Source organism: Elgaria multicarinata, chromosome 13 (assembly GCF_023053635.1).
Source record: "Elgaria multicarinata webbii isolate HBS135686 ecotype San Diego chromosome 13, rElgMul1.1.pri, whole genome shotgun sequence".
Lineage (NCBI taxonomy): Eukaryota > Metazoa > Chordata > Lepidosauria > Squamata > Anguidae > Elgaria > Elgaria multicarinata.
This window is the reverse complement of record NC_086183.1, coordinates 29,413,785-29,436,903: the sequence shown is the minus strand read 5'-3', so window position 1 is coordinate 29,436,903 and position 23,119 is coordinate 29,413,785. Positions and strand designations below refer to the sequence as shown.

The 23,119-nt window shown below is 46.0% G+C and overlaps 1 protein-coding gene across 1 annotated transcript in view; it reads left to right on the top strand.

Annotated features, from left to right (window-relative positions):
* PPP1R37 (protein phosphatase 1 regulatory subunit 37) overlaps positions 1 to 23,119 on the top strand; it is a 57,685-nt gene that overhangs the window by 14,983 nt on the left and 19,583 nt on the right. The window contains exons 2-5 of the mRNA XM_063140018.1: positions 12,534 to 12,631; positions 14,807 to 14,852; positions 18,073 to 18,173; positions 20,547 to 20,666. Coding sequence (XP_062996088.1) covers positions 12,534 to 12,631; positions 14,807 to 14,852; positions 18,073 to 18,173; positions 20,547 to 20,666 — 365 coding nt within the window. The remainder of the gene's footprint in view (positions 1 to 12,533; positions 12,632 to 14,806; positions 14,853 to 18,072; positions 18,174 to 20,546; positions 20,667 to 23,119) is intronic.

Below are 23,119 nucleotides of genomic sequence, written 5' to 3'. Positions count from 1 at the left end.
TTTGGAAAGCGGTTTGCATTTGAGATCCAGGAAATTACAGGTTATGCACTGCCTATTTACCCCCAAGTAATCCTTCAGGTTGACGTTGTGGCTCTCAAAGTTAGACAAGGGGGAAAAGTTGTTTTGAAAAGGTTTGTAAGTTATTTATAGCCTGCTTTATCGCAAGGGCTTGGCATTTGTAGGGCTTCCACATTGAATTGCTTAGTGTAATTTATTTTTAGGGTGCAATTCTGTGCATGTCGAGACAGAAAAAACTCCTACAATTCCCAGCACGCCCCAGGTGGTATGCTTTTGAAAGTATGCTTTTGCTTCAGCACTGATTTCAGTTGCTTTGCATGCAAATTTAAGCAATCAATTGACTTAGAATTCTTTAATTGGGTGACAGTCCTAACTTGTTTGTTTACATTTTTATCCTACGGTTCCTCCAAGGATCTGAGTGCGATAACTGAGCTTTGTAACAGCCCTGTTAAGGAATCTTAGGAAGAGGGAGTTAGAATTTCCTAAGATTGCACAGTGAGCATCAAGCACTGAAGTGCTTAACTCAGGCTGGCTGTGCAATCCTGGCTTTCCTACCAGCTTTGTACAGAAACCGGGCATGTAAACCCTTAAGTCAACTCACCAGTTCATTCCGCCTCATCTGTTTTTATGGAGGGGAGGCCTGTCAGCCGCTATGAACCACGATAGGTAAATCGAACCTCCCATCTTGTGAGAGGCCGTCTACTGCTGAGTACAAGAGGCTGGGAACAAAAAGGATTGCACTGTTGCCTTTGTGTCATACTTGTAAGTTTCTGAGAAATGCCCAGCTGGGTTCTTGTGGAAACAGAGTGCTGGACGAGAACGGACTTTTTGATTTGATCCAACAGGCTTCATATATTTGCATTGTCTACTTTGACTGGCAACACCTCTGCTACCTGCGATCCTTTCAGCTGGAGATGATGGAGATCGAACCTGGGATCTCATGCCTGCAAATCAGGTGCTCTGCCACTTAGGCGTGGACAGTTTTTCCTCGGTCAGCCTTGTTGTGCAGGTTTCCCTAAGGCTCTTACTTTCGGGATCAGTTGTGGCCCAAGCCAAGGACTACCAGGTCCATATGTTGTGCCCTGTGTGACAACCCATTCACGGCTTAATCCTCTTTAATCTTGAGTATGGAACTACATGGTACAAGGATCACCTATAAGGGGATCCCCATATCCCTAAACAACTTGGGACTAGGATACGTGAGAAAGCGCCTTCTCCCTTACCAACCTGCCCCGGTCACTGAGGTCATCCGAGGGCCTGCTCCTGGTGGATCCACATAGATCCATCCTCCGATGGGAATCCACCAGGGGAAGAGCCTTCAGCGTGGTGGCGCCCCTCCTGTGGAACTCCCTGCCTCTGGAGGTCAGGCAGGCGCCAACCTTGTACTCCTTTCGGCGCCTCCTGAAAACATCTTTATTCCAAGAAGCCTTTCTTTAACATGCAGCCTTGGATTACTGTTATTCTTTTAAATTTTGTTTTAACTGTTTTTATTCTGTTTTTATTTTAATTTTACTTTGTACACCGCTCCAAAATTTTTCATTGGGGAGCGGTATATAAATATTCTAAATAAATAAATAAATAAATAAATATCGAGTTCTCCCACTTCCCTTCTGTAATGTACAACATTTTGCTTTACGTTAATCTGGAAAGCCAAAGATATCCAGTATCCTGACATCACTATGCTGTGTGTTTCCCTGCCAGAGCTGGCCACTGATGTGGACACTCAGCCTATTGATATCGGGGCATGGGGGTAGATCTTATTATACGTTACAGAGTTGGAGCTGTTGGCACGGAGATGCTGTTTTTGGCAGCAGCTCTGCATTTCTCATAATGTGGAGTTCCATGCCTGAGCTGCCTCCTGTGTCTGGAGCCCTGGCCCCGGGCTGACTTGCCCACTCACCCCACTTTCTTCCATCTGTACTCAAAGATGGGATGCTTCCTCCCCACTCCTAGGACAAGTGTTACATTTCCCCTTCTCCCTCTTTCCCGAGGGTCTGCCCAAGCCATCAGTGCCTTAATTTGCTGGCGTGGTTTCGTTTGGTTGTGAAAGGCAACTCTTAGCAAGCTCACCAAAGCAGAGACCAAGAAGGGGTTAATGTCTGGGTCATGACTCTTGGCTGAAATCCCAGACGGAAAATCAGTTGGCTTTGTGCAGGAACAAACAATATTTTTGCCCGAGCGGGAGCTGAAATATCAAGAGCCGAGCCTGTGGGTAAGGACCCAGGGGCCGCAAATTGGAAAGCTCTCTAGTTCAAGAGGGACTGTGGGCAAAGACAATGTTTTGTTTTGTTTGCATCCTTTCTTTGTTGCCTGGCACGTCATATGGATCGTGAGGTCATTGGCTGTCACGGAAAGGGCTACCTAACGAACAACACTTCTTATAGCTTCTCCTACAGACTTGACATCCATTTTTCCTGATGTGTGCAGTTTCTGCTAACGACCTGTCTGCATTCACAAATTGAACCATGTTGGGTCTCTTGATGTTATTTATTTATGACATCAATATCTGCCTTTCTTCCCTTAAGGAATTCAAGGGGATGTACATGGGGTTCCCAAGCAGCCACTGGCGAGATCCATATCTGTAAGATGGCTGCATTATGCCCGTTGATGTGGGGTGGAAATCCCACATCAACATCTGGAGGGCCACAAGTTCCTCACCCCTGCTCTAGCACATCAGAACATTTCCCAATGGAAATTGAATTTTTTTTCCTATGCAAATTACTCTATGCTAATGACCCGATTTGCATTGGATTTCTTTTCCAGTTCAGTGTTTTCTGGAAGCCCCCCATCACTGATCCACGCCTTTAAACCATAGCCCTTGTCTGCCCAAAATGTCTTTCCCACCCACCTTTATGTGCTGGGAGTGTATCTCTCTGCTTTTTGCTCCCATGCAGGATCTGGGTCAGACCTAGCTCCTGTCAAGTTGAATGGGGATGAAGGAAGTCAGTCATGGGGAACCCAACAGATGTGTCCGCTTTGTTCAGAAGGAAGCAAGCTAGCTGCGTGAGCATCACCTCACCTGCTGTGGCCAGTGGTTGTTAAGGTGCTTCCTTCCGGCTCTGGCTGGCCACCCCATAGTTCCTTCCCTTAGCTAGAGCTCCATAGTACTGATGCACAGGCTCAGTGATGCACAGGCTCAGTACTAATGCTCCACATTCAGGACCAGCTGAGCTCGTGTCTAGATAATCTGGTACTTCAGTACAAACATCTAAACATGCAGTCTTAGTGGGGAGTTAGGGACCCAAGCCTACACTGGCTCTCTTTTAAGAATTTGTTTCTAATAATCTGTTGAAATGAATACCTTGCGACCTATATTATTGACCCTGGAGGTATTTTGCTACTCTTTACAGGCTGCAAGAAAATTCACAAGTAAATTTTAAAGTCGGCTGACACTGGCAAACCATCTGATGGTTAAAATCAAAACAGGGGAGGAAACCATCTGTTGCAGCGGCGCTAATGTCCTAATGGCAGATGGAAGCCGCTTTCTTTTAACAAATTAAGGCTGGCTAATGGTTTTGGGTATCAGGCTGGAAGTGTATCAATGACACAGGCAGTGTGTGCGAAGACCGAGAGGTAGCCAAGGAAGGGGTGGGGTGCGGTGCGTAAGTGCTGAGTATAACCAACAAAAGGGGAAGAACATACAGCAGATTATGGTAGTGGAATTCCCTATCTGGAAGCTATGGAGAAACCGTTCAGGGAAGCCAAAGAAACCTCCTTGTAATGGTAGTAGGCCAAGCAGGTCATGTGCTTCCTTGACTCTTCGCAAAACTTGGTTGCCAGCCTTGCCCAGTAATCTGAGGGGCTTTGCTGCAGTGTGGCCTGCTAATGCTACTTCACGCCAGGTTGAAGACCTTTTTATTCTCCCAGCATTTTAACAGTCTATAAATAAATTTTAACTTGGTGTTTTAAATTTGTAATTTTGCATGGCTGCTGTTTTTACCTGGTTGAGCTTTTATATTGTATTTTATATTATGGTTTTATACTGTTGTTTTATACTTCGAATGTTTTTAATTTTTGTGAACCGCCCAGAGAGCTCCGGTTATTGGGCGGTATAGAAATGTAATAAATAAATAAATAAATAAATAAAATATGGGTCTCTGGTGGACATCTGGTCGGCCACTGTGTGAACAGAGTGCTGGGCTAGATGGACCGTTGTCTGATCCAGCAGGGCTCTTCTGAGGTTCTTAGTGGCCCCTTTGCTGAGACATTCGCCTTGCCACACATACCCTCAACCTAACAGCAGGCTCAAGCTGACGCTGAAGTCACACTTCCTGTTCTTCGTTTTTCCAAATTATTCTAGACCTTTTGAAACACGGTGTGCCGCCGCTTTTCCCTCAGTGAGATTGCGGCCACAGTTTCCCAGACGCGATCTTTCCCTTTTCCTCCCTCCCTCTCTTCCCTTCCCTTCCCTTCCCTCTCACGCACACCCCACCCTAGGATCCCATCTTTCAAATCCTAACAACCTCCTCGGGATATTTGGTAAACACATTTTCTAGTAGAGCCTGCCAACACGCGCGCACACACACACACACACACACACATAGACACACTCCTGTTCAGACATAAAAGGAAATATTGCAAGGGTTTAAGCCCTTGGGAGAGAGAGAAAAAATCCCACGTTTGCTCTCGACCTCAGTGCAAGCTTTGTATTGCTGGGCTGATCTGGGCTGGCAGCCAGGTACAGAGGGCTACAGTAAGCGGATCTGGCCTCTTCCGTCTCCCCCACCCGGCCCTGCGCCGCCTGATCTGCAGCTATCCTACCAGCTACTGAACACTGCTCGAAGAAGGGGGAATTGCTCGAAGAAGGGGGAAATGAGCCGTCTCTCTCTCTCTCTCAGGGCTCCGTCATTTACCAAACAAAGGCATAATGAGTTGTGAAGTTTTCCCCAAGCTTAAAAGTTCAAAAATGAGTTGGGCGCTGCTGAGACATTCTGGGAACCAAATACATTAAGAGCTTATTCATGCTTATTTTTAATTTTTTTTTAGCATTTATTAGTTGTCTTTCCAAATGTGTTTCGCCTTTGTGATGGAGGTCATAGTGCCTTTTCTGCATGGGGCTGAAGCCGGACTTCAGACTTTAATCTATATGACTGTCAACTAAAGCTTTGATTGGGAAGAGCAAATATTAGTAGGTGGGGTTTAAAAAGAATGCATTGGGTCTGGCGTGTTCCCGTAATAATAATTATTGAAAAGAAGGAATTAAAACTGACCTTTCCTCCCAGCTACGTTCAGTAGCTTAAGGGAGGGTTCTTTTTGTAATTAACATTTCAGAAAGACACTATGTTGAGGTTTTTGATATCTAGATGCATTTTATTGATTAGCGAAAAGGCAGATAGTTTAGTCAATGATAGTTGCAAGTTGTGCTCGGGCTTCCGTGGGAGGAAACGCAATTAAATTCAGTGTTACCTCTGAATAAACATGGCTAGGATGAGGCTGCATCAGTTAGTTAATCAGATGACATCCCTATTTAAAACCCCTTTTCCCACTTGTTGCTCAATTCCTTCTTGAGCTTTCCCTAGTAAGTCATTACGTGCTGATGTTTTGAAGAGCTGAAGTGGAGCGGGAGAAAAATCCCTCTCTTCTGCGCGCTCTCCCTCTCCCTCCCTCCCCCCCACTCCCCATTGCTATGCTATGTTGCTTGTGCAAACACTTCCCTCTCACTCCACCCCAGTGTGAAACATCTCACAAGGGAACAGAGTGGAAATGAGCTGCTGAGATGTGACAGGGGAAAAACTCCGCCAAAGCTTCTCTTCCTGCTCATGTTGAGGCAAGATCAGAGAGCCCCTTTTTCTGTGTCCTGGCTTGAGTAGGAGAATATGGGTGTATTGTTGGGATTGGGGCCCAGCTTGGAAGCCCCATATCATTTCGTGATTTGATTTATACACCACCTTTCTACCCACCCACCCCCCAAAACGGCACTCACCTGGGTTTCCATTCACATCACAGGGCGTTATGTTTTTTGCTTAGGTGGTGATGGAATGAAAATTCCAGAAGAGACATATTTGTTTAAATTCCCCGCCGAAGTGATTCTGTGCCAAAGGAAACGATACAACTTCAGTAAATAGAGGCAGGTGAAATGCTATTTTGGGAAGAAGCTCGCGTCGGTGGGCAGAAAGAGGACAGCCCTGCCAAGGTTTTGATTCAGGTTGAGGAGGGAAAAGGTTAGATGGCCCTCTGCCTTTTTGGGAGGCCAGTGAGTCAATGAGTGGAGTCACTGCGTCTGCTCCTTTAGCCCTTGCCCAACTCAAGGTGTGGGCCCTGTTAAAAGCAAGGTGCTGATGAGGGTGCTGCAGGGTATGTGCTTGTTTCCCGACATGCACCTGGGTGTCTAGCCCTCCAGAACCAAACTTTGCTAGAGGTTTTGCTAATGCTGCGATCTCTGCCTTTTACCAGCCTGCAGGTTTGTTCAACAAGTTAGACTCTGTGTCAGAATAGCTTGCAAGAAAATGGAAGGCATAAATACGTCATGAAAACATGCCCCAGTGGGTAGGGACCTGGTTTTATATTTTGAAGGACTGCTGACTCGGGTCAAGCTGCCTTCTTCATTTCAGTCTCAATTCTGCAACTTTAAAATGAGTATGCAGGCAATGTTGTTGCATGCTTAGGATACCTGCCTTAACACAAGGTGGAATGAAGCAGCCATCTTAGACAGGCTTTGGGGATCTTCCAAGAGCAATACATTTTAAGTTATTTCATTTAGTGTTCTGATTGTGTTTCTTTTTAAAGTTCCCCCCACCCCCTCTCTCATAATACTGGAACCCCCGGGCTCATTACATGAAACTGTTTGGTGGAAGATTCAGGACAGATAAAAGGAAGTCCTTCTTAACACAGCACATAGTTAAAACTCTGGAATTTACCGCCACAAGACGTAGTGATGGCCACCAATTTGGATGGCTTTAAAAGGGGGTTGGATAAATTCATAGAGGAGAAGGCTCTCAATGGCTACTAGCCTTGATGGCTATGTGCTACTTCCAGTATCAGAGGCAGTAAGCTAATATACTGCAGTTGGTGGGGAACAAGGACCTGAGGATGCTGTTGCACCTGTGTCTTGCTTGTGGGTTTCTGGTCAACAGCTGGTTGGCCACTGTTTGCAGAGTACTGGACTAGATGGACCCTTGTTTGATCCAACATGGCTCTTCTTATGTTCTTAAAGTTCCTCCATGTTCTGTAAAATTGAACGATTTTGGTTATATTACCTGTTATAGGGTATATTAAGGTGATGGAGGGAGGATGCAAGGGAAATAAATGTCTTTAATAGTGTGTTTTGTCACCACAGTCACAATGTGTTGTGGGAGGTCCAGGAGCACACCATGAAGGGAGGGGAGTTTCACCATTTAGATTTTCTACTTCTGCTACCAACATTTCATAAGTGAGTAAATATTACCTGGAGTAGGTAGGGAGGTTGTCCGTCATACGGTATTCTATTCCTCATGTGTTCAGTATTCTTGGCAAGAAAATATTTTCTCCTTACACTGAACAACGGTCTGGAAATATGGAGACTCCCAGGAATAAAAATATCTAGCTTTGTACCAAGTGACTCAGCATTAAATAAGATAAAAAGCCACCCACATACTTCATGCTCTCTTGGACTTACAGATCTATAAGATAGTTTTATATTAAAAAAGTATCCACACACACACACACACACAATCTTTCCTTAGTCGTTTCCTGTCACATTGAAAATCCCAGGGGAAATATTTGGGCAAAGCTATTTATAAACAACAGAAAATCCTCTTTTGTGCTAAGAAAGTATTAGACATAAAACAACAATAAATGTGCAAATGTACTCATTTTTTCTCATAATTCTAACAAGAATGCTTTTTAATGTAATGTTTTAGTTTAATTTTGTTTGATGTTTACACCCCACTTTTCAATTAAAACAAGAATCAAAGTGACTTACAGTAAAATAACAACAACAACAACAACAACAATAATAATAATAATAATAATAATAATAATACCACTTAACTTAGAAGCAGGTCAGGACAGGTACTACCAAGTCCGACTGGATGCCTGCTAAGTTAACAAGCAAAGTCAAGCTATTAAAAGCAAGAAGGTGTTCTTCAGAAAATGAAAGTCTTGCCCAACGTTTGCAGACTTTGGCAAAACAAGTGCACGTAGACAATGAGGGATGCGAAAAAGAATTTGAGGAGCATATTTCTAAAAACATTTAAGACCAACTTTTTAAAAAAATACATCGGAAGGGGGGGGGGAACCAGTTAGAGAAAGAGATTGAACCATTGAATAACAAAGGAGTTAAAGGTTTGCCAAAGGAGGATAAGGAGATTGCAGAAAAGCTGAATGAATTATTTGCATCTCATTCCCAAAGCCTTACTTCCAGCTACAGGGATAAGAACCTAACCTACCTTAAAGGGTTGTTTAAAGATTACTGTGAGACATTCTCTGATGTAGAGGAAGTGCTTTATAATGGCAATTACTATTTACAGGAGGGGTAATCAGTAGGAGTTCATAAAGAAATGACAGATAGCTGTGCAAGGCATAAGAGGCACAATTGTTGTTTTTAAATGGATACTGTTGTTTTTATACTGTTTTTATGTGTGTGTGTGTGTGTGTGTGTGTGTGTGTGTGTGTGTGTTTTTAAATTGTATACTTTTAATGTTTACTATTTTTAAATGTTGTAAACCACCCAGAGAGCTTCGGCTGTGGGGCGGTATATAAAGGTAATTAAATAAATAAATAAATAAATAAATAAATAAATAAGACGGCTGTGTTCCAATGTTATTTTCAGAGCTCTGAGGACTATTTAGCGGGTTCTTTTTCTTCCAATTTTAAAAAATCGCGATTCACTGCAATTTTCAAGTAGAATGTTCACCTACGGTGGCCACATGCAGTGGGGAACCAGGCGCCCTTGCTGTTAGGAGTTGTGTAAAAGTTGGAGCTGCTTCAAGTACCGCTAGCAGTTCCAGAGAAAATCTCTGCCTGCTGAAATTCTGCAATACCACCATCCTCCTTTGCCGCTGGTCATCCTATCTCCGCTGCTCTGCATTCGCCAGAAATGTCTAGTCAGTGTGTTGAGTGCCTTGCACTTTCTGTTCCATTTTTATGGAAAGCCCTGGCCCACCTCCATATTCAGCTGTATGCCATGCAGGTTCAAAATCAGTTTTCCTAGCAGCTGAACATTGCAGGGCCTCTTGGTTAGCTGGAACACATTTGGAAGTTAGTAGCTTGATCTTATACTGTATTTGTTTGGTTTGGTTGGGGAAGCAGTGGCAATTGGAGACGGCTTACTAGAGAAGTGGAGGTAAGGCTGGAAACGTCCATCAATAACTCATTCTCCATTCTCTGGGTCGCGGTTCCTTATTCTCAGAAAGCAAAAGTCTGCCTGCCTCAAAGCACCATTAACCCGTTAACAGCGTTGTCATATTCTTCAGTTTGTGCCCTGCCACCATAAAGACTTCCAGTAGTTCCTTTAAAATGAAATGTTGGCCACAGCAAACAGTCTGCACATTAAAATAGCACATTGAAATGAATAATAAACTGCAAACTTAGGTTTTCTCTTTATTGAGAAACTTGGAAGATTCTTGCCCCCCCCCCAAAAGACCTTGCTAGTCTTAGGATCGTTTTTAAAAAAACAGCAACCAGAACATTTGAAGCTAATTGGAAGGATCCTTTCTCCTCTCTGAACGCTCGGCTGGCACATAAAAGCAATTAAAATGGAAGTGTGCACCAGCTGCAGCCATTTGGAAATTTCTGGTCGTTCCAAATTATTTACGTTAGTGGCAGAATTATCCTTTTCTGAAGTGAGCCCGGGCTGGGGGTGGAGGTATAGTTATGCTTCAGGAATCCAGGCCAGATTACAACCTTGTAATTGGATCCCTGCACAACAAACTCTGTTTTGTGATGCAGAGCTGTTTGTTCGGCAGCCACTCCTGGAACGTTTCAAGTCAGCCTCCGTCTGGTTGCTTGTTTGTGTGTTTAATGACTCTTATCCGTCTGCATGTTGGTGCCAGGCTTCGTAGTCAACCACAAGGCTGATACTGCTTAATCCTGGGTTTCTTACTCTGTGTGTGTGTGTGCGTGCGCGCGTGCGCAAAAAGACGCTCTGAGGGCAGCTTTCAAGGGCTGCCAGAATCTCTTGCTTTAATAATAGGGGTATAATTGCTGTCTGCCCTCGAAATGGCCTCCTTTTGGAAGGAAAAAAAGGGCAATGGAGGCGGTGGGGGGAGATTCCTTCCTTCCTAGAGTAGCATGAGCAGTTTAAATTGCCAGTAAGAATGGCTGTGTGTGCTTTGCACGAACCTTCCCATCCTAAAGTTCTTCGCCCAGATAACCCAAATACTGCTGTAAGGAGAGTTCCAGCTGTATAAATCAAGCACATTTGCCTGATTTCTCCGGTTTTGCAACAGAGAGCTGTAGAGCCAGCGAACTGTGTGGGCAGGGATACAAAAGGTCCAAGTGCCCAGCAGCCCCAGCACCAAAGAGATTGGGTTGGGCACCCACCGGGGTTGTGGAGGAATGTGTTGCAGCTGTTCCCCTCCTCCCAGGGGTGCTGCAGCTGTTCTGTGGGACCGGCTCCCTGCTCAGTTAGCTGCATTTACTCCACCCCACTTTCAGGGGAGCTTGGCTTACAGTGTTCTCAAGGTGATGTGGGGTTAGGAGCAGAGGAGGGGGCACAGGGGTAAGGCGAGAGAAGCCAGAATGTGCCGATAAAAACAGGACCCTTCCTCTTGCTTCTCTCCAGTATAGCTGAACTCTAATCCTTTCTGGCGTTTTTGCAAGGGAGTTTGCATTTTGCTGCACCAGAGCACTGAATCTCTGCCCTCCGAACTTTTTAATTCAGCAGCTTCTCTGGTTATGGAGGTGTCTGCAAAAGTTGGCAACGCGCTTTCAGGCATGTGTGTTTTCTTCGTATTGTTGATAGCCACCTTGACCGCCATTTGGTGGAAAGGCAGGATATAAATTTAACATATAAATAAAATAAGATAGCAAGCCCGTAGTCCTTGGGTGAGCATCCCAGGGACCATAGGATGGTTCGGAAAATCCTTTCTGAGGTCGGAGACAGCTCTCTGAGCTTGGATGGGGAATCGGAGATCTGACTCTGGTACAGAGAGGACTTCTCTGTCTGCCTCTCCGAGGTTGGAAAATCAGCCTCTGAGAGGGGGGAGAAAGGAGGAGACCAAAGAGGCCAGGATACGATTTATCCTGAGCCTCCTTCCTGTCACCTGCATTCCTGTGTCTTCATGGCTTCTGCCCGGCAGGACATAGGAATCTCAGAACCACCCTCCCCCAGTTCACCAGCTTCTGAGCAGTGATGGCACAGTACATAGGATTGTGCCCTAACCGTCTTTACAACCATATGAACTAGAAACTTGCTTTTAAAAAAAAAATTAAAAAATGGAAGCTGAGATTCTCGGGAAGCTGGGTGCTATTTCCGATCGCACAGAATACACCAGAGGTCCTCAGTTCAACTCTCACCTCAGCCACAGACGCCTTTTGTGATTTTGGCAACGCCATTCTTCTCTCATGCTGGAATGCAAAGAACCACACAACTACTTCTGTGCTGCTCTTTAAAAAAGGAAGACACATTTGAATATTAGAATTTAAGAAAAACTGTGCTGGATCAGCCCAAAGGCCTGTCTGGTCCAGCTTTTTTTCATGCCGTGGTCAACCAGAAGCCCCCAAGTTGGGCATTTGTGCAACAGCATGCGCCTACTTGTGTTCCCCAGCAGCTGGTGTGCCATCAGGACTAGTAGCCATAGGTAGCCTTATCCTCCATGAACTGCTCTCCTGTTCTGAGTGCTGAGTGCGACGGTGGTGTTTCAATCGGCCAGTTTCAGCCGTGAGAAAAACCAGCCCCCGTGCTTAATATCCTGCATCCTGCTCCATGCGGCCTGAAGTACCCAATTCCCTGCCCTGATGAGTGATGCTTTGTGGCTGATGTCGGGATTTTGGCAAATCGTCCCGTTATGCAACATCTGCTAACACCAGCAAAAATCTTGGTCCTTCTGGACATGGCTGGAAAAATCCTATAAACCGAATGCTGGAACCTAGGAATTGGGAGTATTTGTTTAGCTTTGAATCTGGGTGTTGAGAACGGGAGGCTAGCGTGGGAATAATGGGGGCTGAGGGGAGGGAGTATCCGAATTTACTTCTGAGCAGCATTGCAATTATACTCCTAAGTGAAAATCTCTCCCTCTCTCTCTCTTACACACACACACACACACACCACCACCAATTGCTTTCCCCTCTCTACGTCCTCCATTTTACCAGTTCTCTCTTCCCGCCCCACACGCCCAGTTTCCTAATTTGAGGGGAGATGAAGAGACACTTTACATGTCTTGGCTCTTATAAGCAGGAAAAGCTTGATTTTTTTAAAAAAAATTACTTGTGGCCCAATTTTCTCCAAATGGGTACCAGAAATGTCTTACAAATGGAGAGCAAGCACATTCCTACGAGCATTTGACAAGGCTTTTGACAAAATAATACCACTGTGTAGCTGGCGCAAATGAGTTGGTCTTCTAGCCATTCACGTGTCCTCCCTTTGCTCTTTTCAGCTCAGAATGTGACTGTGGAAGAAATTCTCACCGCCTACAAGCAGGCTTGTCAGAAATTAAACTGCAAACAGATACCCAAACTACTGAAGCAGATCCAGGTACGTGCTTTCCCTCAAGTGTATAGCACAAACATTTATCAGGTGTACCTGTCAAAGCCAGAGATGGATTTTTATAAACACTGAGGCAAGCTGGCTGCAACTGGAACTGAACGCAGTAATAATACACCCACCCACCCCTGAAACATTGTGTTCCCAGGATTGGGTCACATGCATTCTCAGAGGTTTATTTTTTGTGGATCTCATCGTTTGTCACAGGGACATAGCAAGCTACCTTATACTGAGTCAGACTATCAGCCCATCATGTTCAGTCTACGCTAACTGTCAACAGTTCTCAAGGGTTTCAGACAGGGCTGTCTTGGCCAGCTCTCTCTGGAGATCCCCTGGGACTGAGCCAGGGACCTTCTGCATACGTGCCACGTGCTCTCCCACTGAGCTGTAGCCTGTCCCCATGTGGCACAGCACACAAGGACAAGGCCAGGGGGTCCTTTCCACTGGTGCCCCCGTAGTTCTGCTAGAGAGCTTGCAAGATTCTCCTGGTGGCTACCTTTGCCTCCCGCGGAGTTTCATCCACCTCCACCAGCAAAGCTGGGTTCGTCCCCTGTAATTGCTGCAACTTAGGGCAGGTCCGGCTCAAAACCCACAGGCAGGAGCAGTTCATTTTATTTATTTATTTATTGCACTTATATACCGCTCCCATAGCCAGGGCTCTCTGGGGGGTTTATAGAAATTCTAAAATTGGGATAAAAATAAGCATGCAAAATTTAAAATTCTAAAGCACAGAACATACACACATAAAGCATTAAAAACCGTTAAAAAACTAAACATATGGGTGATTAAGATGTGCCGCCATATGCCTGGGCAAAGAGGAAAGTCTTAACCTAGCGCCGGAAAGATAGCGTTGGTGCCAGGCGAGCCTCGTCAGGGAGATCATTCCATAGTCTGGGGGCCACCACTGAAAAGGCCCTATCCCTCGTTTGCCACACTCCGAGCCTCTCTCGGAGTAGGCACCCGAAGGAGGACCTTAGATGTTGAACGTAGTAACCGGGTATATTCATGTCGGGAGAGGCATTCCGTCAGGTATTGTGGTCCCAAGCTGTGTAGGGCTTTATAGGTCAAAACCAGCACCTTGAATTGGGCTCGGAAACATACAGGCAGCTAGTGTGAGCGGACCAGAGCAGGTGTTATATGGTCAAACCTTCTGGTTCCTGAAATCAATCTGGCCGCTGATTGAGCTGCAGCTTCCGAACCGTCTTCAAAGGCAGCCCTACGTAGAGCGCATTGCAGTAATCTAACTTGGAGGTTACCAGAGCATGGATAACTGAAGCCAGGTTATCCCTGTCTAGATAGGGGCGTAGCTGGGCCACCATCCGGAGTTTGTAAAAGGCACTCCGTGCCAGTGAGGTCACCTGAGCCTCAAGTGACAATGATGGATCTAAGTTCATGTAGCCAAGTCAAAGCTGACTAACCCCCCTCCCTTTTTGTGCAATGTTGGCTGTTTCCAGGGCTGGAGGGGTCCAATCTCAATCTCACTAGTGCTCCTCTCCGGCTGGTGGCTGCCTTTGAGCTACATCCATATTTATTTCCCCCAGGACGTTCAGAATAATTCTATGCTTATAACATCATTCGGTGGGCTAGGAGGGTGGTGGCGGATATGCCGGCCTCCAGCCTGAGAGAGAATCTTGCAAACTCACTGTGAGTTTTGCCCCCTTTGCCCCCCCAAATTTACTCACATACCCACAAGATGTGAAAGGCGGAAGGAAGTTTTGCTCTCTCCCTGCAAAACAACAACTCCACGACCACGTTGGGCTGCAAGTTTTCAATTGAGACCTTCCTGCTCAGGGCTAGAGAAGCATTGCCCAAACCAGAATCATATTGGGGGTTAATTTTAAAACCACAAGACTGGACCCAGGAGCAACCCAACCCGATCCAAAGGAAAAGAGCCTCTCCCCCCCCCCCCTCCAAACACACACACAACTTGTGCATCGGATAGGTTGTTACCTCTGATTTCATTTACACTTAATCCTGGATTTGAAGCAAACTGGGCTGGCCCTTGAAGGAGTGGCCTGGGCCCCATAGGGGACCCTAAACACAATTGGCAGCGTGTGGGGCTTTTATACCTAAAGGGCTCTACTTGCTTCCCTTGAGCTCTTCTGGCTCCTTGACCTTAAGGCCGTTCCCTTCCATGGGTAGTAAAATGCTTCTGTTCTGTTGCAGGAATTTAAGGACCTGACTCCCAGGATAGAGTGCCTGGACCTAAAAGGTACGTTTCCAAGCCTCCTGTTCATAAGAGTGCAAACCACAACCACTTTGTCAGCTCTGGGCGTTCCTCTATGGGTGTGACTTTGCCCCCGCCCGTCCAACTACAAATGCCTTGCTTGGGAATTTGTTCCATTCATTTCTACTTGGGTTCAATGTTGCAAATGCGGGGACCATTCGTACTCCTGCATAGTATAATGTTTAAGTTTGTAGAGGTCTTGTTTGGCTGGCCCATGGAATCTGGCGTTCCAAGGTGGCTCAGTATTTCGCAGGTCTGCCAACGCTCCTTTTTCCCTCCTCTTCCCTCTCCCCTCTTCCTATTCAAACCCAATATCCTTTCTCCAGCTCCTGTTTTAAAATTGTACACAAGCTTGCAAATGCACCAAATTGTGTAACCGAGTCGGGGCGTGCAAACGAACACGTGGCTAGCGCGCATGTAATTGTTCCCACACATGTGGCCTTGATTGGGGCTACCTGGGATTATCCTTCCCCTCTTCTCCCACTTTCTCGCCCGGTTATAATATTTTCATTATAATATTTTCATTATAGCATCACTTACTCCAAACAAACCAATGAACCGCCGTGTTCATGCTGCAGAGGTGGGTTGCTGACTCCAGGGTGCGTTTGTGTGCACAGTTTGCCTGTCAAATGTCTGTTGCCAGAGAGGCTGGTCTAGTGGGTAGGGCGGACAATGGCCAGGGGCCCAGGCACAGGAGGGTGGGGATTGCATTGGAGTAGAAAAGTAACGGGCTTCACATGACGGCTGAGCAGATGGTATGTGATTGGGCAGGAGGAGCAGGGAAGCGAGCTGTCGACGTTTTAGGTTATCTGATTCCGTGGCAGAAATGAGAGCCAAGCCTGTGAGCATTCTTCATGTTCACTGCACCAAATCTGAGCCGTGGCGCAAAAGATTCAGATTAAGTTCATTTTTCTTGTATGTTTCGAAAAGTTCCTAGGCCTCGTACTAAAGAATGTTTGGGAAAGGGATGGACAGGGCCTGTTGTGGGAAATGGGAAGAGCTCCAGTTGTGGGAAATGGGAAGAGCTCCTGTTGTGGGAAATGGGAAGAGCTCCTGCTGGTCCCTAGGATTGCCGCCTTTTGTCATGGTGAGTAGAAGAAGTCGTGCCAGGTGTCAGTAATGGAAGCCTAGGGAGGAGTCGAATGAGCCTTTTTTGGGGGTTCGCCCAGATTAAACGTGGCACAATCTCACTTTTTGTTTGTTTGTTGGATTTACATGTTCTGAGCTGAACTTAAAAGCCAGGGCTTTGCCCAGCTACCGGGCGCTGTAGAAAGTTATCTGTTCGGGATTTGTTTGCTTTTGGTTTCTTAAGGGAGAACAGAGATAAGCAACAGATCGGATCTTAGCTCACGGGAAGAAGTAGTGCCTGCCGCATTTCTTCATCGTAAACTGCTCCCGACACACCTGTTGAGAGTCTTTGTACTCTCGTTCCTTCTGCAGCAGTAATTCCCAAACTGCGAGAGACTTGTTTGTGTGCCACAAGAATAGTGAAAGGCTCCTGTGAGCCTGAAGCAGCTGGTTCCCAGAAGCACCTGGCTGGATCTCTGAGCAATTCACTGCTCCTGGCTCCCGACCCACAAGGAGAACGGAAACTCACGAAGGAACGCAGCATCAGTTGGGCTTCTCTGAGGGCAGATCACAGGAATCTGCCTGCGTCAAGCTGTTAGTCCATCTTTATAGCTTACTCCAGTTTTCCCCAATCTGATGCCCTCCAGATGTGTTGGGCTACAACTCCCACCATCCCCAGTCCGTGGTCCTGTTGGGTGAGGATGATAGGAGCCATATCCCAACATATCTAGAGAGCATCAGATTGGGGAAGGCTACTCCGACTGGCTGTGCCCCTCTCGGGCAGTTATTGGGCCTGTTCAGACAACACACTAAGCCATAGTTAGGCCACTGACTTTTTGCAGCCAATGGCTGGTGAGCGCGGTTAAACTGTGTTATGGTTATGTAACCACCACGGTTAGGAATGGTTCACACAACACACTAAGACGTGGTACACATGACACGCTAAGCCAAAATGTTTAGCTCAGAATGCTTAACCACCGTGGGTTCATGTGTCGTCTAAACAGGGACACTTAGTGCTTGTTCTGACTTCAAAAGCAAACTTTTTTAACTTGTTAAAAAACGACGTGGGCCTCCAATCTTAATTCAGCAGCAAAAAGTGCCTCGACTTTAAATTGTTTGGGAAATGCTCTTATGCATATTGGTGCTGCTCCTCGTTTTTAGTTCTTTTCTCTTTCGTAGCTACAGGCCATGGGTGGATGGAATGTGGGCGGCCTTGTCCTAGCCAGCTCAGTTGCACCTGATTTACCCCTTGCCCCTGTAGGACCCTGCTCAGGCAAAAACTGAGCAGGGGTCTACAGCTATTTATTTATGTATTTATTTATTTATTACATTTCTATACCGCCCAATAGCCGGAGCTCTCTGGGCGGTTCACCAAAATTAAAAACATTCAAAGTATAAAACAACAGTATAAAACCATACTATAAAATACAATATAAAAGCTCAACCAGATAAAAACAGCAGCAATGCAAAATTACGAATTTAAAAAAGCAAGTTAAAATTTATTTATAGACTGTTAAAATGCTGGGAGGATAAAAAGATCTTCACCTGGCGTCTAAAAGCATATAATGTAGGTGCCAAGCGAACCTCCTTAGGGAGCTCATTCCACAGCCGGGGTGCCACAACAGAGAAGGCCCTCCTCCTGGTAGCCACCCGCCTCACTTCCTTTGGCAGGGGCTCGCGGAGAAGGACCCCTGAGGATGACCTTAGGGTCCGGGCAGGTATATACGGGAGGAGGCGTTCCTTCAGATAACCTGGCCCCAAGCCGTTTAGGGCTTTAAATGTTAATACCAGCAGGAACAGGAAGAGATAGCTGTATTTATATTATGGTTTTATACTGTTGTTTTATACTTTGAATGTTTTTAATTTTTGTGAACCGCCCAGAGAGCTCCGGCTATTGGGCGGTATAGAAATGTAATTAATAAATAAATAATAAATAAACAGGAAGATATTCATTCATTCATTCATTCATTCATTCATTCTCTCTCTCTCTCTCTTTCCCTTCCCCCACTACCAAATTGCATTCATTCCTAGGTTTCTATAGTTCTCTGCTGTTCATTCCATTATTTGGTGTACCCTGTTGCCTGACCATGAAATATTTTAAACACTGGAGGCTTACTTTGACTCTCTTGTTTTCTAGGTGAGAAGTTAGACTACAAGGCTTGTGAGGCCCTGGAAGAGATTTTTAAGCGCCTCCAGTTCAAAATAGTGGATTTGGAGCAAACAAACCTAGATGAAGATGTATGTAACACATGTAAACATATAAAGAACCCTCTCTCTCTCTCTCTCCTTATGAACAATTAACTGACCTGAATCCTGTAATCTTCACCGTACTGAATTTGCAATTAAGTGCTGAGCTTTTGGCTGTAAGGAGCAGCCATCTGGCCTCATCCTGTCTATGCCCCCTGGCAGTGGCTCTCCGAGGCCTTGGGCAGACAGCTTTCCCAGGCCTGTGAGGGGGGACTTGATCGTGGGACTTCTACATGCAAAGCACGTGCCCTGTCACTGGGCTGTAGCCTCTCCCAATGGTGTGACTCGCTTGCATTCTCCGGCTGGGCAGCGTGACAAGTCTTTCTCCGCAAACAGACATAAATTGCTTCCTGGAGGTAGAATGCCAGCCATGGTTTACGCTGGCTCCAGAGGTTGGCAAGGCAGCTTAATGACGCTCCTTAACCTGGAAGAGGCAGAGTGTGCGAGCCCAGAATTCTCTTACGCTGCTTCTGGCTGCCTTAGGTGCAAAGTGAGAATGGTGGTAGCCCAGAGACGGCGAGCCCTTTGCTGGTGACCTTTCTACTCCCAGGACTATATGATTGAGGCCTGGCCTGTGCTGCAGACAACAGTGGTAAAATCCCAAGGTGGAAGAGTGCATTGTACCACTTTGGAGCATAGATGGGGGAACACTGTTTTTGCATGTTCCTCCTCCTTTAAAACAAACAAAAAAACCAGTTTAACTAGAAAACTGAGCAGGGAGGAGGCTGAGTTAGAGCCTTCTTCCCTGATGTGCTTGTGTTTTCCCTGCGTGGAGTTTTAAAATGGAACTATCCACCTGTAGTCTGAAGTTGTGCAATCCATTCTATAACCTTTGGATGCTACCCATTCTTTCCTACCCAACGCGGGGGTGGGGTGGGGGTTGGACAAAGCCTAGCACTCTAGTCGATGCACACTCTAGAGTTCAAAGAAATGAACCCTTAGATTTAGCCACTTCCTAGTTGATGGGCAGTCAGCTCCAACCCCCCTGCTCCCCCTCCCCCTCCCCCTCCCCACAACTGCACAGAAGGGTAACACAGCCAGTGTGTGGGTGTATCTTTCCATGTGAATGGTGTCAATTGCGTTTGGAGGCGGCATACCGATTTGGTACATTTCTCTCCCAAGATCTTTGACGGTAGTCTCAGCCCAAAGAAATCGAGCGTTTGTGATTGGAAGCCTGGACCAAGACTGCTCTCTGTGTTGTCCCTTTTTTCTTAGCTTTCTGGTTTTTCAGGACCATAACTAGTCATTTATTCACCTGGGGCAGGTTCCCAGTCCTCTTTACTTCCCACCCACCCAACGTGGCAGAGCACAAACGAAATAAACAAAACGCATATTGCATCTCTGTACGTTTTATTATTTAGTTATGCAGAATGTTAGATTGAGAAACACCAATTAAGAAGCACCAATTAATACAGCGGATGTATTTATAAATAAATCAGTCACCAAGTTGGAGTAATTTAAATTTAAAAGTTAGGCTAATAGAGTACAAGTGAAAACACTCATCAAGCCATCTTTACACTGAAATAAGGAAGTCAGTAAAAACAAACCGCTACTTAAAACAGTGGCGTACAACTTGCGGGGTGCGTGTCCCATCCCCCCCGACAACTTAGATGCACCCCCTTCCAAGGGCTTAGTAGTGGTAGATTAAATATATAAATCAGCAGGTGATCCTGTGGGTGTGAGTGGTCAGATTTAAGAACGGGGCAAGTTATGAATGGTTGTGGGCCTTTACTGCTTGCAGAATTTCCAAGTTCTTCCTGTTCTTCTAGACTGCTTTCGCTCGAAAACGAGTGTAAAAACCTTCTGGCTGCACTGACCAGTTGCTGCTAGTTGGCCAGTGTTGCATGTCTGAAAATTATTAATTTGTTATTTATTTTATTTATTACATTTATATACCACCCCATAGCTGAAGCTCTCTGGGCGGTTTACAAAAGTAAAAAACGCAGTGAACATTAAAAACAAATATGCAAAAATTTAAAACCATCAAAAGCATAAAAACAACAATATCCATTTAAAACAACTTATATTCAGCGGCTGAATGTGCTGTTCTGTGTTAGGCTCCAGTACAGGGTCAATAAAGAGGCCACTCTGCCTGGTAAACTACAGTGCTGTGCATGCTTAAACACAGTAAGTCAGCCCTATTTCACAGAGTGGGACTTGCGTCCAAGTAGGTATGCACTGTTTCGGGCTGTAAACCTTTGAGCAAGTTGATACCTGGTTTCGATCCGCCCCCCTGAAAGACTTGTGCGTAATCTACCAGGATCATAATAGGTGTCCATATGTGGCGGGTTGCACTTATTGCTGCATCCTGTTGCACTGTACTGATGATTCTCCCTCTCCCTCCACTCCTTTTGTCTTTGCCAGGGTGCCTCGGCGCTGTTTGACATGATTGAATACTATGAGTCAGCCACACACCTCAACATCTCATTCAACAAACACATCGGCACGCGGGGTTGGCAGGCAGCTGCGCACATGATGAGGAAGGTTCGTATGGGCATCTGCGTGGCTGAGCCCTCTTCTTAATTGCATCGTTTGCAGGCAGCCTTGGGGAAAGAGAGTAAAGTTTGAGCCAGTGTCCTCATTCAGTTCTTAACAAGCTACAGCCTATAAAAACGATGAGAAGTTAACTTTGCTCTGTGTGTGTGTGTGTGTGTGTGTGTGTGTTTTCTTCAGCCGCCCCCAGACTGGAATGGCCTGCCGGAGGAGATTCGTCAGCTCAATGCTCTCTCTGAGTTTAAGACAGCTGTAAAGACTAGTCTCTTCCGACAGGCCTGCCCAGATGAATTTTAAACCTAAGGATTTTAAGATGCTGTGATCGTTATTTTAATATTGTATTGGTTTTATATGCTCTTTTAACTAGTTTTATGTATTATATTTCATTTAGTGTTGTTCCCCGCCTCGATCCAGAGGGAGAGGCGGGTAATAAATAAATGATAATGATGGCTCAGTTCAGACAACACGTTAGTCAACGCAGTGTGAAAACTCCATTCAACGTTTGAGTTTTTAGGGGGTGCTCCCCACATCACATGTTCTAACTCCACCGTTGTGTGACTGCAGGCTACCGTGGAGTTGAGTAAAATAGTTTGATTGACAGTTCCTCCGCCCACTCTCCTCCCCCGGTCTTCCCGATGGCATCCCATCAGCCATTGCTGCAAAAAAACCCAATGCTGGCGGCTCTCCTAGAGGGGCACTCGCTCCTTTCTCCGCTCTTGCCAGGGAACTCTGTAGCCAGTGGGAAAAGTCAACTCAGCACAACGGAAAACTCCATGGAGCCCGCCGCACAACGGTTGTGCAGGAACACTCCTCTGCACAGCGTGGATAATCTGCGTGGAGTGTTTCCCAAAAAAAACTCCACCGTTGCGTGGAGTTTTCCCGCCAGACAACACATTTCTCAACGGTGGTGCAACAACTCCACTGTGGAGTTCTAAAACTACCGTTGAGAAACATGTCGTCCGAACGGAGCCTACGTGTGAGGGGTGATGGTGGTGGAATGCAATGGCTCTTTGCCTCTCTGTCCCCTCCCCAGTGTCCTTGTTTGGAGGGAGAGAACGGTCAAGTTCCCCACAATTTCACGGGCTGAGCGAGCAGCCGGTTTTCCCCGCAGGGAGGGAATGCAAGCTCTTTTTGCACCCGCTCTGCCTGGTGCCTGTCACAGACATCGGGATCCCAGTGGGCTCCAGCTCCCTTGTAGAGAGGATAAACCTGCTTGCCGCTCTCTGTTAATTCAGGAACTCGATAATCTCCTGCTTTAACAGGCTTATTGCTCTTGCTGTTTCTAGCGGCCAGTAGAATATTTTTTTCCCCTGCTGCAAATGAAAAGCCTGAGCAGAAGAAAGGGATCTTGGGTAGGGGCTAATCCACCAAGCATTGTTCTTTTCCCCTTGCTACCAGCGTGTATAAGCCCGAGAGAGTTCTGTTGTAGCGGTGAGGAATCTCATCCATTCAATACTTCCTGCCTTGGCTTTTTTTTTAAATGTCTTCCTTCAGTAATTAAGCATACAAAATGCAGCTTGGTTTTATTTTTCTTTCATTGTACATCGGACGTTTCGTGACGGCTGTTTTGTGACACCTACAAACAATGGTGAAGGGGCGCAGGTGCTCATCGCCCCTAAGGAGAGTCCCAAAATGCAGGCAGCTGTGTTGGTCCAGCTAGGACTCTTCATCTCCATCGGGAAGCAGGTCTTTTGTAAGAGCGTCCGGGCTGGATCAGACCAAGGGCGCGTCTAGTCCAGCATTATGTTCACACAGCAGCCAACCAACTGTCCGCCAGGAACCCACAAGCAGGAAACGGTGCAACATCACACACACACACACACACACACACACACACACACACCATGCTCCCCAGCAACTGCTGTGTATATGTTTGTAAAGCTAATGGGTCTTAATTGCCCACTCAAGATTTCATAGAATTTCATAGATTTCATAGAATCATAGAGTTGGAAGGGGCCTATTATTATTATTATTATTATTTATTTATTTAGCACCATCTATGTACATGGTGCTGTACAGAGTAAAACAGTAAATAGCAAGGCCCTGCCGCAGAGGCTTACATTCTATTAAAATCATAGTAAAGCGATAAGGAGGGGAAGAGAATGCAAACAGGCACTGGGTAGGGTAAAACTAACAGTATAGAGTCCAAACAACATCAGGTTTTAAAAGCTTTAGGAAAAAGAAAAGTTTTTAGCTGAGCTTTAAAAGCTGTGATTGAACTTGTGGATCTCAGATGTTCTGGAAGAGCGTTCCAGGCATAAGGGGCAGCAGAGGAAAATGGACGAAGCCGAGCAAGGGAAGTAGAGACCCTTGGGCAGGCGAGAAACATGGCATCAGAGGAGCGAAGAGCACGAGCGGGGCAATAGTGTGAGATGAGAGAGGAGAGAAAGCCTAACAAGGCCATCGAGTCCAACCCCCTGCTCAACGAAGCCGCCCTAAAATCC